Below are 18,817 nucleotides of genomic sequence, written 5' to 3'. Positions count from 1 at the left end.
GCAGTAAATCACCACAGGACTCTTGCTTCAGTCAGATGTTAACTGTTAGGGAAGCTGAAAGAATCCTTATTTCATATATTTATTTCAGACCTCAAGTATCTCTTATGAATTCAAGCCCAAATACGTTTTCAGTTGTGTTCTGTGATTTATGAACTCCTCTGTACCCAAAAAAAATCACATATGTACCAATATATTGGTGGCCAATTTTTATTGTCCAGAACCGCCTGTCTTTAATACAAACTATTTTTAAAGTTTAAGAACTTGCTTCATTTTTAACTGCTTTCACCTGCTTCTACTTTGGTATTACTCCATGTGTTTTAGATCTTTTATTCTCTTCTGCTCGGTCATTCTGCCATATCCCAAATTATATTAGAAGTCTCAAAATTTAATCTCTACTTCAGAAAGCTCTTTGGGGAAGAAATCAGTAAAATAAAGATTTTACACATGCCATCTAACTGGTTTCCACAGGCTGAAGCATGGCACAATTTACATATCGTGATACATCCCATTTGGCACATCTAGATGAAATTCTCAATCTGGTTTGGAATAGTGTTCAATAACATTAATTTCAGAATAATGTAGAAGCTTGAGGACCAATAATATTTTAGCTTTGCAATGTGAAGAAATATTGGCATGTTTTTAAGAAATTGAACAAACGCCCTCACTGAAAGCTTACCTCAAAATAAAGACTAAGTGTCTCTGACCTGTTGTCAGAGACACAATACACTTAACAAAAGCAAAACATGTAGTTTAAGATCAGAAACACCTAAAAAAAAAATACTAATTACATGTTTCCTATGCAATGTATTTACCCATTATTTAACTGAAGAACAGAAATTTGGTTCAACAATTAGGTGAAGCCAATGTCAGTGCATTTTCACATCACCATGTTTTCTGCACTTTGACTACATCCTACCTGAGTGCATCCACTGAATTTGGGACAGATCACAAACCTGAGGTGGCTTCGTTCCCTTCATTTCCTATTTTTGAGGACAGTAAGCAGAACGGCTGCAGCGAGATGACTGCAGAAGAGCTGGCAGAACACAGCTAAAGCCCAATTATTCACTATTATACAGATAAAGAACTGATGTAATTTCTCTAACAGTCCCTGGTGTGATAGCAGAGAGTCATCCATCAGACCTAGGGAATAACTGTGCCTCACACACACTACGAAAAAAATGGGGCAGTTCAGAGAATGATGAATTTCCAGCTTAAGCCCATGGACAGGATGCCCTATACGAGGATAGAACTAAATAGCCCAATCCAACTAAGATAATGGCCTGAGAGAGTCACAAGTTCTCGCATGATAGGGTTGAAACACGAGGAGTGTACAAGAACAAGACTTGAGTACTTACTGAAGTTTAAGTTTCAACTTCAGCCCCTTCTGGGGGGTTGTGAGGGGCGGGCAGGGAGGAAGGAGTAGCGTCTTCCCTCCAACCTGACCACATCCTGTGTGCTCACTGTAAAGGAATGTCATATCTAGAAGAGAAAGCTTGAGTTGTGTACAACTGCTAGGGTCTTTCTCAACCAGAATAAAGAAAACCTTGAGAGCCTTTTAGTGAGGAGGGCAACCATTATGCAGCCATCTCACTGGAAACCACTATTCCCCAGGACATTTCAGATCAAATATTAGGAAAGCAGGTTCCTAACGAGCCACAGCCACCAAAATACCCAGCACTTCCAAGTCATCATCACTCCAGCAGATGACCACAGCACAAGAAGCGTTGGCTGCACAGCTTCAAAACCTGTTTCCTTTTCAGATAAGCTACGCCGAAGATTTATCAGCTTCAGTAGAGGCAGGAACAAGCCTGAAGTAACATGCCCAGGCAGCTGGTCTTTGTTGGAAGGGTCCTCATTAGAAGGAACAAAAACACCACAGTACAAACCTGCCTTCACCACCAGACTCCTCAACTAGAGGCGCAGCAGAGTGCTGTGGATCCTCTTCACATCAAACAACCAGTCGATGGGTAAGGGCCACAAACTCACCTCGGGGTCAGTAACAGCCTACAAGGAGCAGCTAACTAGGCTGCCAACAGACAGCGTGATTGGAAAAGTTTTAAATGAAAAAGTAAGATCCCCACCTGGTGCGTAAAACTGAAAGTCAAATGAAATGGCAGTAAAAAAGAGATTACAAGTGTACACTTTGCTTTGTTAGAGATGAGATTAAGACACAAATATGAATCACAAGTGAATTCAGATTTGATTACTCCATGGTTTTTAGTCTCTACATGAGAGAAAACAAATACTTGTAAAACAAACTTGATGACAAAAATACAGACTGCCAAGGGAAAAAAGCATATCCTCATTCAAACTTTACACAATACAAAGATAATTAGTTTACTGGGAAAGGAAAACATATTGGCAGTTTAACTGCATGAAGCGTATTTTCAAAATGCCTATCTGAATAGCTCAACAATAAGATAATCAAAAGCAGAAGCACTGCCATCTTTCCATTAAGAAGTGTAACTGTCGTGACCTTGCTCTTGGAGAACGTACAATAGCTTCAATATGTACAGGCTGTACACAGAAAAGGAAACCAAAGACCCAGATTAGGAAAGTTAAGCAGTTGTTGATAAGATAGTCACTGATTTGTAAAAATATAAGGGTATCATTCTACTGGTTCAGCAAATAACACTGTCACACACCTAAAAAGCACAGCCAGCAATCCACGGAATTAGCAACACCGATGGCTTTTTGTCGATTGCGCATATCCCTGACATGTTACAGCTTGAATTCAAGGCTTGCTGGACGCTCTGTGATGGATGTCACACCGTGAGGACTATCTGTAAGGACAGAGCAGACAACCCCGCTATCAGGGCTTTAAATCTCCCTGCCACCGAAGGCTCATTTTTAACGAGAGGACACTTTAAGCAGGTCAAGTCCCCGCTCATTGAAAAATGAAGTAATGTTTTGAAAAATCATCTCAGCAGGAGGATAGAGTTCCAATGGGAGTAAGCTACGACTAGTATGTCTTCACAAAAACATTTCTCAGCTGTAGATGTCCGGGGTCAGTGGTCTCATCTACTGCAGTAAACAAAATCTGCTTTCTCAGACTGGGCAGAAGCATGCAAAAGCTGCTGCTCCCAGAGCCGGTGTTAATAAGATCTGCATTTCCAAAGGAGCACTTGATCTGATTTATAATCACTGCACCTTAATAAGTGCTGACCCAATGAAGGCAAAAGCATTGTTTTGGTGATCAAGAATAAAATAACCCTGTGTTCTAGCTAAATATTCCCAAGAATGTGGAGCGTACAAATACAGTTCAAGATAAGTTCATGGCAAAAAGTATTCTTTGAGCAATAGGCGAATGCTTAACACACACTCAATCTACCACAAAGAATCAGCTCTGCTTTGACAGCTATTAGGTTTCTCAACAAACCGTCTCCCTCCATCTGATTTAAGTTTGCCAAGATTTCTTCCCAAAGCTGCCATTTTATTATCTCGGCTGAAGTACCAAAGATGATTAAAGATTTCTCTGTCGAGTTGGAAGATGTCAGCATCAGTGAAAAGTTATTCTTCACTCATTTGCGTCCCGACTTTTCAGACTGCTGTGTTGCAAATGGCTTATCAGCTACTGGACCCAAGGCAATAACCACCTCCTGACTTTCAGCTTTCACAGTCTTAGAAACAGGAGTGAGACCACAGAAGCGAGGACCATGTTTAGACTGAGCTCATTCGACAAGTGGTTTCCAAACACTCCAAAAACCGATCCGCGTGCCTGCTCAGCTCTTCTCCTCTTACTTGCAAATCCAGCTCTTCACGCTGAAGCGAAAGGCACCACAGTTCATCAAGATAGGAAATTTGGAAGCAATCTTGTAGCAGAACTGGTCTGGATGTAAGTTTTGCTTTACTCAGGTCTAAGCAGAGCAACTTTTTGCATCAGAACTCAAGCTGGCAATAACTGGGACTGCTTGACTTAGTTCTGGATGAACCACACACAGAAAACTGGAAGCTTGCTTTCTTAGTGCAAATGAGGATGCCTTAAACATAACCCCAGCCCACTGAATGAACTGCTTAAACATGTGCAGATTAAAAGTGCACTTGGCCTGAACTATTCTTAACTTTTCCACTTCTCTCAAGCTTGGCCTCTTCAACCAATTAAGAGCACCCCAAACTAGGCTAAACCAACCTGCTGGTTCGAATTCAAGGCTCAATCAACAAGCCATGCACGTATGTTAACGTTCACCGTACACCAGGCTGCAGACCCTCGGCCAAGCACTCGCATGTGTCAGCTTCAGCTATAAACAAACTGTCTTAGGAAAAAACTCACTCATAACTTTACATCCTTGAGGAGTCCAGAAGCATTCTGAAGATCTGACAAGGTCACCTGCATTTCCTGTCTGCTGCGGTCTTCTGTTGCTACAAGACTGCCTCAGCCTGGTGAAAGATGACCTGGTTTTAATTATTCAGACATTCGCCACTTACCAAATGGGCTACAGCAATGAAATAAAACCAGGCTTTAAAGCCTTTGGCAGCCACAGAACTGCAGCAAATTTAAAGTATATGTAATAATATAAGAGGTTGGATGCATTCAGATGTTGTTCCCAGATCAAGCCAGGTGCCAGCAGTGCTCCATGATCCTGGCTCAACTACTTCTGCAATACCCACCTAACCATCACGATAAAAACTAACTACTAATTATAATCTTCTGGCACACTTAAGGTTTGCTATAATAACGAAGCTGACCTCCAGAAAAAAAAAAGACTACTTAGGGGTCATGACCCATCAAAGAAATATCCAGAAAGTTTCTTCAGGATCATATCTATCACTTTAAGCTGCAAACAAGGCAAACAATTTTAATCTTATTTTTTATAAGAACCCAGTAACATGAAAGATAGATGCTCCCTATGTTTAATGACAACAGAAAGTGTTCAGTGAGGACAAGAATTAGCATAATTAAAAAAAGGTGTAGAATAGACATAATTCCAATGAGGCACGTCAGTAGATAACCTTGAAGCAACCTACCATTCCTATTATGCCATTCCCACTCTTATGCTATAGAGCTATTTCATCAAAAATGAGTAATGTTCATAGTCTGCGTACATTTGCTTCAAAATAAGTCCTTCAATTGCTGCTCAATGATGTTACTGTATGCAGAAATTAAAACAGCTATTTTTTTTCCCGGACAAACAGCTTAAACTGTTCTCAATATTCAGTCCTTCTGAATCTTGATTTCAGTCCCAAGACTATCAAAGCTGTCAAGCTTGAGCTTTTCAGAGCCCCCAAGGAGCCAAACCCCAGGTAACTGTCAGTATGCTCAACTTCACTCTTCCTTAAGCTGCTTCACATAACTTCTTGGTTCCTGAGGTAGCCTCTGAATGCAGCATCAGAGCTGTGTGTGTACACGCATCTAACAGAAGAGTCCTTGAAAACCGTTTCAAAGATTCAGTATGAATGAAAAATGTAAAGATATAACAGAAATAATTGCTCTGAAAATTAATTTCACTTGCCCAGACACACACAAGCTAAAGAAAGGTGATTGAACGCTGAAGAGCATGGTTTTTCCTTGGTAAGCATACGTACGTCCAAGCTGTCTAATGTGATTTGATGAAACGAGTATTCTATTCTTAAATCTCCAACTGGCAGGTTGCACAAGAGTCATGTGAAATTTCAATTATAAAATAAAGAAATCAAGTAGCTTTGAGTCAACGTGGAAGCTAAAAATGCTCCCGAACAGATGACAAATGTATGCTCCTGAACTCACTTTAAAAGGAACAAGGAAACCAATACTGTCTAAAAAGATGCAGTAGCTCCCAGCTTGCAAAATGCAGACATTTACCTTGTAATATTTTAACTCGTATTACTAGAAGAGACCTGAAGGGAAGACTATCTAAAAACCTTATGACAAAGGCAACAACGCCAACATAGACAATCTTGCTCCAGACATGCCACCCCTTATTCTTCTTATATTGAAAACTGCTTTATTTAAAAATCTGGGAGCAGACTAACAGAAGCGTTAAATTCAGGGCTTGACAGACAGCATCAGAACATGTCCTAAATAGTTTAATTTCAGCATTCTTACCAGGTTTATGAGAACAAGATGAAGTGCTATGTTCCTATTCTGCAAGAAAAGTACCAAGGAATTAAGGTCAGGTATTAAGTATGTTTGTCACTGGAGGAACACGCTGCTCTGCTAACTAGCTTAAATTTGGGAGTTCTGTATCCATCATTTTCTTTGAGATCTTTCAGAATCCAGAACTTCTGGAAAGGGTACTCCTTCCTCTTACATATTGGATATACTCTGAAGGTTTTCAAAGAGACCACTGAAGAAATGTGAGCTGTTTACTGAAAGTTGCATTCTTTCCTTCCCTAGGTTCAGAAAGTCACAAAAGCAGATTTATGGGAGAAAACTTACAGCATTTTAGTAGTATCAAAATAAGTTAATGGAATACAGAGAGAAAAGCTATCAAATAGATAATAAATACTAATATCTACAAGACCATATATTGTACACCACTGGCATGTATTCCCCGTCTTGTTCCACCACCAGTAATGGGGCCAGATGCAAGAGAAATTTTCACCACAGCCTCTTACTTTTTGTACAGTCTTTAATACCAACATAACAATAATGGCAGCACACAAAACTGAAAGCTTCTGCCAGAATCTTGTGACTTAAGTAACCTGGTTTGTTCAGGGAAACAGATCTGAATTGGATAAAAATACTCCCCAAATGTAACTTACATTCTGAAAGCTCTCAAAATGCTTGACCAGCTTATTAGGACTTTAAAAAGCTGATGCAGAAAGCTGAAAGATGCATGAAGTAATACACTCATAATATAGTATAACATTAAAAACAAACACATGTACTGATGAAATTTCTTCTGAATGAAAACATCAGCTATACCCCCCAGTGCCCAATTTTTAAAATCTCTTAATAAGAATTCAGGGCAACCCTGAAGTCCAGAAAACAGTATGAAGCCAAATCAAATGCTTTATCTAGTAAATAATTACGATGCAATGTGTTATAATAAAGACTGAGTACACAGAAAACCTCAGTGTAATTACTTAACAGTTTACATTGGAGTTAGAAAAGCTGTTTAAGGACAGGTTACTGAAGTAAAGAAATTTAATAACGCACGTTAATTGCTATGCTCTATTCAGTTAGGAGCACACGAGAAACATGAGCTATTAGTTTAGAAAGAAAACTGCAAGTTCAGACATTTGAGGTTTTCTATAGCAACTCAAGTCCTCAGAGAGCTGGCAGGATCGACTCTCCAATAGCTGGGAAGAGAAGACCTCAGGCAGGAGTTAATCCTGAAAAAATCTTGCAGAACACAGGTAAATGGCCCAATAGGGATTAATATACTTAGCCAAACTTTCTCCTTTTCAGAAACTGTTGTGAAATAAAGTATTAAGTCATGAGGGTTTGGAAGGCTCCAGCCTAAAGGACTAAACCTTCCACTTTGTCTCAGACAACAGGAAATTGGTTTAATCTTTATACTCCCACACACAGGCAGCTCTGCTCCTCAGAAATGTGTTTTCCAGATATAAGTGCTCTAGCTTGATACCCGTCTGAAAGTGATGAACAGGCAAGAGGACGATCATGTGCTTAGAGAAGTAAAGCTGAAGCTAAACACATTAACTTTCTATTAAGTTATTAAAATAGTACCAAAAAGACTTCTTGGATAACTCACCCCAAAATCATTTTCAGAATTACTATAGTCCATGTTTTATCACATCACAACAGTTAAAGCTCTGCGACAGACAGCTTAACTCAAGGCAAGTTACCTCAGCTGTCCTGCCAAAGGTCACTGAGCTTCAAAAAGAAATCAGACACTTCCAAGCATCCCAACCCTCCCAGTTATGCACAGTATGAAAAGACCCTTCCATGTCGACTGGGACTTGTAAGAAATGCTGCTATAAATGCTAAAACACTTCGACTCTATGCACCCAAAGAGATCAAGAAATCGAGGCAATAGAGACAGCAATTTTCCACAAGTTAATTTTCCTCCAGCCATTTCTTTCGCTCATTTTTCAAATCTTACAAGTGAAAAACAAGCAAGGTTACTGGTGCTGCAAGCCTGACTTTGCAACCGCCCGCAGACACAGAGAGGATCGGAGTGGAGCAGCTGGTCAGAGCTGCATTCCTTTGAGTTCTGTGGTTGCAGGCTACAAAGCGAAGCTTAACCAGTAATTGCCCCTATTTTCATATTCCAGCACACAGGTGCAAAGACAGTGGGAAAACAGGCAAAGTGCCAAAACGCAGGAGGCATTCGAGGAGTGGATTTAAGGACAGCAAGATAGCTTCCGAGTAGCTTAACAGTAACAATAACCCAGTTCCATGTTGAAAGACAATGATTATAGGCCAGATGACACATTTTTCATTGAATATTAAGTTGATTTATTAGTAGGTAACAATTCACAAAACTCTTTCCTAACCATTTAAAAGTCCTCCGTGCTAAAGACAGCTATTTTGTCGTGAATCAAGCAGCACAACAGCATTTGCAGCAACTCCCCACTGAAGGCTGCTTCTGGTATCTGCAGTTTATTCCCATTGCCAGTAGAGAAACACAAGGCAAATTTTCCAGTCAGAAGCCACAACTTACCTACAAGGTCCACTAATTAGGTTTTTCTATCATTGTTAGATGCCTAATCAATAGCACTTGGCTATCAATAGATGTAGAATGACAAAACTGGACTATAGGTAGCTCCCAGAAACTCAGAAGCTCCTGTCCCACACCTACTGAACACAGTACCAAATAACTTCAAAATCAGTATCCCATCACAGTACCCCAAACTGTTCAAGTTTAGGTGTTTTTTGTTGTTTTGGAAGAAGTACAGAAGTATCTATGGTGTACTTACTCTCGCTCTTTCTCTGTCAGTTTGTCATTGATGTTATCTTTGATTGTAGACCTGGAGCCCTTGTGGATGATGGGATACCTGAGTGGCACTTGTAAGAAGTAGGATATCATTGAAACCAAATGAGCAGTGTAGCCCAGGGCAACAGCAATGCTTCCGTCATCTTTTGCTGTCAATAATAATACAAAATCCATTAAATAAATCAGTTGAATCTCAGTGCAGACTCAGCACTTCACGAAATTATCAGAAGTTATAACACACAGATACAAGTAGAAACAACTTTAGACTGCTTTGCAATTATTTTCGGTTCACCCTTTGCCTCTTATTAAAGGTAACATGAAGTGGCTAATGACATATCCTCCGTCCAATTTTACACTTTTGAAGCTTAAAGTTACTCTTCCCAAAGTTTCGTTGGGTCAGGCAGGGTGCAGAAGAGATGGGAAAGTGGGAAAAAAATTCCAAGTCATAATTCAAGACTTAAACTTTCTGCACTTCTCAATATGCAGGTGACATATATTACCAGGGTCAGAAAAAAGCTGCATTCCTCCATAGCTTTACTCAGAGAGAGACTGACCCCAGGTTCTGTGCTCTGTTGTCTGGCAGTAAGTTGAAGAAGTTACATTAACCCATTGTTTTAAAGGGTCATTCCCAATTTGACATTTAAGGTTGCAGCCTTAAAGCTTCACCTGCTGGGAATAAACAGGTCTTGAGATTCAAATTACATCCTTTCTAGAATGCAAATACCAGCCATGTAAAGACTTCTCCTTTCTGATTCAGTTTTTCCTTCCCCTCCTCCTTGTAAGTGAGCATACCAATACAAACACCACAAGAGAATCATCCCTACTGAGGCACAAGGGAGTCCTGGGCAAATAACCAAGGGCATTCTAAGAAAGCTTTTAATGATGCTCAACAATGTCTGAAATCATGCTGACTTCTACAACAAGAGATGATGCATGGATTTAAAGTGTTAAATCCTTTTAAAAAAGGATTCTGTTAAACATTCAACCTTTGAAGCAACACTATTTTTGCAAATAAAATCACTGATCCTTGAGATGCCTGACTTTTTTTTTTTTTTAATAATATTTTCTACTAAGAGTTTGAACCAAGACACAGCAAGTCAAACAATTCGGTATTTCACTGATTCGAATGCTGAGGACTTCTTCCCTGTAAAACTGTATTTCCAGAGACTTCGATACAGAATTAAATCATTCTTTTGTGAGGAGTTAATAGCAGTAAACTGAAAACAGGCCAAAAGACACACACCACTGCCTTCTCAAGAATTACAGAACTGAATTCATTCTCACAAGTGCAACCAGGAAAACAAATTAATGTGTTAAACATTATTCCTCCATTATTCAAGCATTCGATATACCCGCTGTTAGTACAAATTAACTCCTCTCGGATGTTAGATAATCGATTGAGGTTTTTGCCCAAGAAACCGTATGACTGGCAGAGTGAACAAGTACTAAGAGCAAGAAATTCCCAAGGGGATTTTAATGAAGTTCCAATTCATGTCCAACACCTACAGGTGAATGCACGCAGTTACCTGTATGACCCTTACACAGGCAGGCATATGGATTTGCTTCTGCAAAAAGATGATGTGCAAAGTTACAGTAGAAGCTGACTTGTAAAATCCTGCCATACCACAGCAGGAATTAGGGTCAGGAAGTTTTAAGTCATATTTATGCAAGATGTTTGTTGGTATGTTCATCAGGAACCGCAACAAACTAAATGGAGATTCATGCACATTGCCTGAGCACTATTTATAGATTGAAACTGGGAAAATGCATTTTTTTTCCCCCCGAGAATCACTGAGTTTAGAAGGCAGCTCTGGAAATTGCCTATTCTTACCCCTCTGCTCTCAGCAGGATAAGCTACAGCAGGTAGCAAGGAGCACAAGCTGGGCTCTGAGCATTTCTAAGAAAGGAGGCTCCACATCCTCTCTGGATAACCTGCCACAGCATGTCACTGATTAAACTTTGAATACAGAAGTATTTTAAGAGTCAGTTCCTAGCTAGCATGAAGGCAGTTTCCAAGAATAAATAATGAGCAAGACTTCTTCCAGTCCAAACCTTTCCAATCAGAAGTGTGGATCCGCAGTCGTTACTATCAGTTTACTTAATTTTATCATGTTTAGAAGCAGCGTTAACTGTAAGAACTAAGTTAAGAATATCCAGCTACCTTGAAAGTCTTCAGAATTAGGAAGCTTGACTCCACAAACAAAGTAATCCTTTTGATCATTCTGCAAGTTTAAAACCAACAATGGAAAGTGAGAATGAGACAACAACAGCCAGAAAATAGAAGTCTGTAAAAAAAACCCAGTAACAACAAAGCATCTTGTAAAGAAAAACTAAATATTCAACGAAACCCAGGCAGAGATAATGTTTTAGTAACACTTCAAATTATTTAAAAAAAAAAACAAAAGCAACTTTGTTTTTTTTTTTTTTTTTTTTTTTAAAGGGAAGAGCTTTACCTTAATTCATTGCAGAAAAAGGTTTAGGAGTTCTGTATTTTGCCATCTGTTTTTGTGCACTCTAGTAAAGTTCAGCTACCCTACTGTCAAGGTTACTTTATAATAATTACATACAAAGTGGCAAGTATCCATTAAGATGTAGTTATATACATTCTACTCTTATAGTTGAGGCTATTTGAATGATGCTGGCATAAGTCCTCTCTGTGTGAGGTTTACAACTTAAGGACCAGATCCAAGAAAAGGTTGTAAAAAGCAATATGAGGGGAAAAGTTTGATCCTACAGAAAAGCAAGGTTTGTTCCAGGTGTGAAACAAGCTTCCTGTTTACAACAAGAATACATTTTAGACCATTTGAAACCTACCAGATCAATAGGGTAGATGTAAGACAGCTCTGACAACAACTGCTTGCATCGAATGGTCTGCTGGGCATTTGTCTTCAAGAACAGCTCTCTGCAGGGGAAAAGAAACCAAAATCATTAGTTTCTTGGAAAGCTTTAAGCAAAGCTATCAACCCCCATCAGCCCCACCCCCTTCAAAAAGGCAATTCTACAAGGATGGCTAAAGGGACAAAGCAACATTTTCAGTTCTATCTTGTATTGTAAGCATATTTGGACTACAACAATTAACAATTACAAAGCTTACAAAATTACAAATTGTAATTACAAAAATTACAATTACATAGGTTCTCTTGTAAAGAACCTACACCTGCACCAGAGCCGGTTTCCTTTGCTTCTATTCTTGCTACTGTTAATTATCACTTTAGATAACTAAAAACTGTAGCAGAGAGGTCTTAACAGAAGTTTTAGGGCAACAATAAGGAAGAATTGGGTGCAACAGAAGTCCCTTCTCAAACCAGTATGTCTTTACTGATTGTGGACTAGCGGAAAAAAAATCATGGGTCCTTTTACCTCTTAGCAGTGCATTCTTTTCTTAATTCATGCAAGGATTCATTATGCTCTTGAAGCTTCTGGTACTCAGCCTCAAATGCGTTTTCTATATGAGGAAACACGAAAAACATAATTAGCATCACGTATTTTGTTAAATCTGAAGCTGTAAGAGTAGATACTGACACGAGTGTTGGCATTAACCCTCCATTTAGTCTCAGGTGCCCATTTGCTCTGACATGCTGCCAAGCTGGGGAATGACAGTGCAGGAGGCACACCTGCCTTCATGCCCCATACACCATTCACCCAGCCAAGCACAACCTATGAAAGCTCATTCTCCTTTTACACCTGTTCCCTTCACGTCCACAGTAATACAACTCCGTTAAGGCAGCTCAAGTACTTGCACTGGCAGAGTTAAGCAAGTCACACGCACTTCATTTTTAGTAGTGACTCATTATTTTTGGACTCTACTGGGAATTCAAAAAAGTCCTGCAACAAGATCAGCCAGCCATGTCGTTTGGTTGCTGGTGAGCTCCAACCAAGACACAACCATGTGGAGTCTTACTGTAAAACACTTCCAGGGTAAAATAAAATGCCAAAAAGGCCAAGCATTTCACCTTTCACTTATGTAATAAGCTCTCAAGATTGATTTTTGTCTTCCAACTCTTAGAGTGGGATCCTAGGCTAACAGGTACATTAAAATCCCTTGTGACATTAAAATATGGCTGCATCATGCCACCGTTTATTGCATTACAGCATAACTCTTCTCATTTTCTTCAGAAAATTAATTAAGCACAGTTTTAAGGCTGCTTTAGAGAGGCATCACATTAAGAAATTGTTTAGAGACAGAATACAAGAAAGGGCTGTCCAGAATTCGGTATAAGTGATGGTGAAGAGATTTTATCTGACTGTAAAGTTTATCTAAAGGTAGGCAGAAGCACTTTAAAGCCTGATCAAAAAAAAAAACAAAACAAAAACAAAAAAAAAAAACAGCACCTTCATCATAAGATAGTGTAGTGGTTATATTGGACAAGGTTTTAGGAACAGTGGGCTGAAGGAGCAACCTCTGAGCAGAGCCCAGCAGCTGCCCCATGTCAGATCAGAGCCAGCTCCAGACAGCTCCAAAAGGGACCTGCCACTGGCCAGAGCCAAACCAGTGACTGATATCGTTTGTGCTTCTGTGAGAACAGATTTAAGGGAAAAAATTGCTGTGATGTAGCAGCTGGGAGACTGGGAAGTGAGACCCAGCCCTGCAGCCCCCAAGGGGGAGCAGTAGGTGCTCCAGGCATACAGCAGCAGTTCCCCTGTGGCCCATGGAGAAGCCCCTGGTGGATCAGGAAGTCCCCCTGCACCCATGGGTCCCACATGGAGCAGATCTCCACGCTGCAGCCCGTGGAGGAGCCCACGTGGAGCAGGTGGATGTGGCCTGGAGGAGGCTGCAGCCCATGGAGAGGAGCCCACGCAGGAGCAGGGGGCTGGGGGAAGCTGCCACCCATGGGGGACCCGTGCTGGAGCAGTTTGCTCCTGGGGGATGGACCCCGTGGGACGGAGCCGTGTGGGAGCAGTTCTTGAACAGGATCCCACAAGCTCAGATTGGGAAGACAGCATCCTGCAGGAGCAGAGAACGACCATGAAGGAGCAGTGGAGATGAAGCATCAAGGACTGACCGCAGCCCCCATTCCCATGAGCCACTCAGGAAAAGGTGGAAGAGGGTGGATTGGGGGGCGGGGTGGAGGGGGGGAGATATTTTTACTTTGCTTTTAGTTTCTCACTGCTCTAGCCTGTTTGCAATAGGTAATAAGTTATTTGAATCTTCCAATACTGAGTCTACTTTGCCCATAATGATAATTGAGTGATCTTTCTGTTCTTACCTCAACCCTTGAGCCCTTTCCATCCCTATTTTCTCTCCCTTCTCCTTTGAGGAAGGGAAGTAAGGGGGTGGTTGTGGTGGAGTTCAGCTGCCCAGTTGGGTAAAACTACCACAGCTAGGCTACTACACTTCTGATCAGTGGATTATAGACACCTGCACCAGAAGCAGTAACACCTGTACACTCACCTCGGTCATGCAAAGTGTTCTTTTCCTTATGCAGCGAGGCTACTTCGTGACCAAGGGCCTTCCTCTGTCTCTCCAGTTCGTTACGTAGCACCAGGATCTTCAGCTGTAAACATTCACTCTCCTTTTTCTATTGGAAGAAAACCAGACTCCAATAGGTAAAACTGAAAGTATTTTATTCACCTTCAAGTTTTTCTTCACATAAGTGGTTTTGTAAAAGCAATGATAGGAAGAAAGGGAAAAGTAGGACAAGACTAGTGTCTGGCAGACTAAGAAGTGAGACAACAGATAATGAGGGACCCTCATCATTTTGCTGCTTTGGAAGAAAAGAAAACCTCAGCTTTGGTCTGGAGTGTTTGTTCATCCTACAGGATATATCCCTTATCCTGTGCTCAGTGATGTGTCCAGGCCCAGGGCAGAAATTAAGAGATGAAGGAGATGCAGTAGGAAATATCTGCAGGATGAGTATGTGGACAGTAACAGCAGAGTGCTAACAGCACGAGAATTCCCTGGCAAAGGGCTTGGTAACAAGAGAGGAGCTGAACAATGAGGAGCCCGGGCTAAAACGAGATAGGGAACGGGAAAAAGGCTGGAAATGTCTGAGCTGCGCAATTAAATTCTGTTCCCAGCTTCAGAGCAATGAGAAAAGAGGATCCACATGGGAAGAACACAGAGCTGCAAACAGATTATGTCATTATGCATAGTTATATTAGAAGGATCTCTCCTTTAAAATTTAAGATTTTTTTTCATGTGTCTTTAAAGATTTATTTTATTTGATGCATTTTCTTCGCTAAGAAATTATGCTTCCATGAGAACAGTGAAATAGAATTTTCTTCTATTAAAGGCTGGGTTGGTTTTCCTGTTCGGTTGTTTGTTTGGGGGAGGGATGGGGACAACATAGTTCTTTTTTTAATCTTTTTTCCCACCATTTTCAGTTTGGAATACTTGTTAAGAATAACTGAAGATTGATTCAAAATGGAAAAAGAACTTGCATCCCTCCAGTCCAGCCATACCCCTGGACAGAGCTCAAAATGTGAAGACATCTCTGTGAGCACGGCTTCTGCAAGCAGCACCAGACACTGTCACTTCATGCAACGCCGCCAGCTTTCACTTTTTCCCAGCAGCTCATGGAGATAATGTTACTTCAACGCTAACTGCATGAGAAAAAGTCAGCTCTTCCTGAACTCTTCCCTCTCCTTATTCGCCTCAGTAACATGTGTGCGACCAGCCTTCTGGTTCAAGGCTCCAGCAGGAAACGTGACTCAGGATTAAGGAATGAAACTACAGCTCGCCCATTTATAAAGAGGGATAGAAGCCCAGGAAGAGTTTTGACTACTAAACAAAAGAAAAATGGGTAATCATTTCCTTATACCATGTGCCGTTTCACTAAGAAGCTGTATCACATGCATTATCAGTGTCATTTCTGGTTTTAATGTTGTTCGTGTAGTTTTGCTCCACGTATTTATAAAGGAAAAGCCTTGGTATGGAAAGACAAGGATATCCATAACTGGAAAAAGATGATGAAGATGATTAAAAGCCTTTTAACAGCCAAGATACTAGCAGAAGACAAACAAGCTCCAGATTGGAGTCACTGACAGGAGATGTTATATTGCTCTTAAGGGAATTCACTTCATCTACAATACAATGCTGCAATTAGGGGTCTTCCCCACGGTTCCATTTTATCAAACCCTTAATTTAGTTTGACACCTCTTAAAACTAGCCGAATACACTCTGCTTTTGCACAGGGAGCAGGATACAGGATAGACTCATTCCATTTTAAATCCACCGCAAGAACCCATCAAGATTTATCAGCAAAAGCTTGTTTTTCCTGATAAAACTCTTATTTCCTATGCAGTTTTTATGCTTTGAGAGTATCAGAGCAATTATAATACAGCTAAAGCAGCACAAGCAATCTATAAACCCATTTGAGTAGCTCACACAAACCTGAAATCTGCTACATTACACTTCTCGGTTAAGTTTCCATTTTAAATGCTAGGCTTAAGTAAAGATTTTACACGCATGTTTTTTAAAAAAAGCAATTTTATGGTCAGTACATCACGGTGCTTCAACAAGCCTGTAGAGTACGCTTTTAAATGACCAAACTTACCAGTTCATTGCTTGTCGATGTACATCTCAGCTTTTCTTCAATCTCCCTTCCTATTTTCTGAACAGTTACCTGAGTCTGTTTAATTGCACACTGGGCTCTGTGAAGCCTGTAAAGAGAAGTCACAGCTGTTACTAAAGGTTCCTGTACTAAAGGTTCCCCACAAGTCATGGTGATGAATGCACCAGGCACGTCAAAAGCAGCAGAGGCAGTGGGAATTTGGATTGCCAGGCTCTGTTTTGAAATGAATGAAACATTAGAAGAGGAGTTACAATTTGCACATTTTACAAATAAGCGGTCAAAAGAAACCGCAAGTCTTTAATTTCAATCAAAAGTGACAGATGTCTTTCATTTGTCAAATTCAATAGATGTAGATCACGCAGAGCTATAATTACAGGGTTCTCATGTAATATTTAGGCTATAACACAATAGAGTGAAGACATGGGTTCACACGTGGCAGTTACCATGAGCATCATTAACAAGGGCTAACTTTATTTTTAAGTGCAAAAATCCCTTAGATAACACAGAGGCACCCGAGTTGAAAGCACAAGGTCCACTTTTCCCCTTCACAGCTTTACAATTAAGTTCTTCTCCCTTTGTTAGAGCATTATTTAGGCAGCCCTGGTGCTGGAATAAGAATTTCACTCCACTAAGGCCTGGTCAGAACAGTAAAAAAAAATGAAAAAGGAGTCAGAGAACCCACAGCACAAAGTTAACATTTGGCCAGGCAAACACAGCCAATGGACCAAGCCTGTTCCAATACAAGCTTTAATGACCACCTCTGCTTAGCCAAAATTAAACTCTGCCTTATAGGAACATTAAGTTTTACTAAAAGGAAGGCTGCACGTTTTCTGTGAGCCAAGGACCAAGGCGCTGCAGTATATAGAAGAGGCTGCCCAGCTCCTTCTTTATACGTTTTTTAATACCTTCCAGATTTACGAGCAATTGAGGCATTGCTATTTAAAGCTTTAGGCTAGAGATTTTTCATGGTCTGTATGCAGTTAGATTAAGATAGACAGGCTACGTGCTTGAAGTAACCCCAAAAAATTGTCCTTCTCACACTGCCTCCCCTTAGCGCCCTACCTTTAGGCAACAGCAGACATTAGGGATTAGTTTAATCACCATGAGGACATCACCCAAACCAGCTAGCCCAGCAAACCAGTACACAGAGAGGAGATAATACAGACAACAGGGAAAAATTAGTGCTAGTGATATTAAACAAGGTCATTACCAATTTGGACTCCTGCATGTTGTGCAAGAACATTCATGGTGAATACATTAAATCCAGAGCTAGCTTCAGTTCCTTCACACCATTGCTTCTCCTAAACACCACCCTCCAAAGTAGATTTTTGTTTCAAATTATTACTAAATGGTTGGAAGTGAGGAGACATTTCTGCTCAGCAAGAGCGGTCAGGCCTTGGGACGGGTTGCCCAGGGAGGTGGGGGAGTCCCCGTCCCTGGGGGTGTTCAAGGAGGGGTTGGACGTGGTGCTTGGGGACAGGGCTTGGTGGGGACATTGGTGGTAGGGGGGTGGTTGGAGCAGATGATCTTGGAGGGCTTTTCCAACCCTAATGCTTCTAGGATTCTCAGACTGTTCAGAAGATAGGCACTTATGGTCTTTTGGGGGGCAGCTGTACCCCACCTAAATCACATACAAAGCAGAATGGCTCCGCTAGCTGCCACCAGGCTGGGGGCTTAAAAAATATAATAATAAAAGAGACTGTTGAGGCCAACAGCACTGGGTCACCTAAAGGCCAGTCCCACATCATAAATGGAGCCCTTGGACCTCCTGCGGAGGCACCAAAGCATCCTGAGGCTGTTGGCTACCCAACATGTGCTTACATGGGCCCAAAACAAGGCTTACTGCCCATCCTGAATGTCACCCAGGGCTCTGCTGCCACATCACACAGCAGGGCTTAGGTTCCTTACTCCAACAGTTTCCAGCTGTCCTTTTGGGAAGCTCTGGAACGTTTTCTTTCCCGACGCTGGGAACTCTTACCTAGAGGTAAGATGTACATGAAAAGAGCAATAACCGAGTGAAACGTACCTTTCCTTTCTCTACCCTTCATCTCATTTTACACTCTTGTTAAGTCTGCTAGGCCATCTAGAAAACACCATGGTACATCCCTGACATCCCACTGCTTATGTAGCAAAATCCCACTGCTGAGAAGCCCTCTACTCACTGAAAAAGCATTTATGAACCTAAAAACTTATTAGAGGGTCGCTTGCCACGTTGCTTCTTTTAATCAATGCTTGGCTAACAACCTGAAGTTTTGTAACACCTTCAGGTCCTACCCACACCCAAATACAAGGAACAAATACCTACCTGGACTGACTTTTACACCAGTACATACCTTAGGATGCTTCTATAATATGGTGAATCTCTATCTAAGAAGTATATTCCCAATCTATAAACTGCTGTATAGAATAATTCAGCAATCAAGCCTGCTTTTAATATCAAATGGTTTTCTTTTTTAATACTAAATAATTTTCTTTTAAGCCAAA

The 18,817-nt window shown here is 40.8% G+C and overlaps 1 protein-coding gene across 1 annotated transcript in view; it reads right to left on the bottom strand.

Annotated features, from left to right (window-relative positions):
- The window catches only part of UVRAG (UV radiation resistance associated), a 92,022-nt gene that overhangs the window by 37,497 nt on the left and 35,708 nt on the right, over nucleotides 1-18,817 (bottom strand). Inside the window, exons 7-12 of the mRNA XM_084289116.1 lie at nucleotides 16,316-16,421; nucleotides 14,212-14,338; nucleotides 12,180-12,264; nucleotides 11,634-11,721; nucleotides 10,981-11,041; nucleotides 8,803-8,968 (exon numbers count right to left, since the gene is read on the bottom strand). Coding sequence (XP_084145242.1) covers nucleotides 8,803-8,968; nucleotides 10,981-11,041; nucleotides 11,634-11,721; nucleotides 12,180-12,264; nucleotides 14,212-14,338; nucleotides 16,316-16,421 — 633 coding nt within the window. The remainder of the gene's footprint in view (nucleotides 1-8,802; nucleotides 8,969-10,980; nucleotides 11,042-11,633; nucleotides 11,722-12,179; nucleotides 12,265-14,211; nucleotides 14,339-16,315; nucleotides 16,422-18,817) is intronic.

This window comes from Netta rufina (genome assembly GCF_964035555.1).
Source record: "Netta rufina genome assembly, chromosome: 1".
NCBI classification, from domain to species: domain Eukaryota; kingdom Metazoa; phylum Chordata; class Aves; order Anseriformes; family Anatidae; genus Netta; species Netta rufina.
The sequence above is the reverse complement of the archived record's forward strand: the minus strand, read 5'-3'. Positions and strand labels throughout refer to the sequence as shown.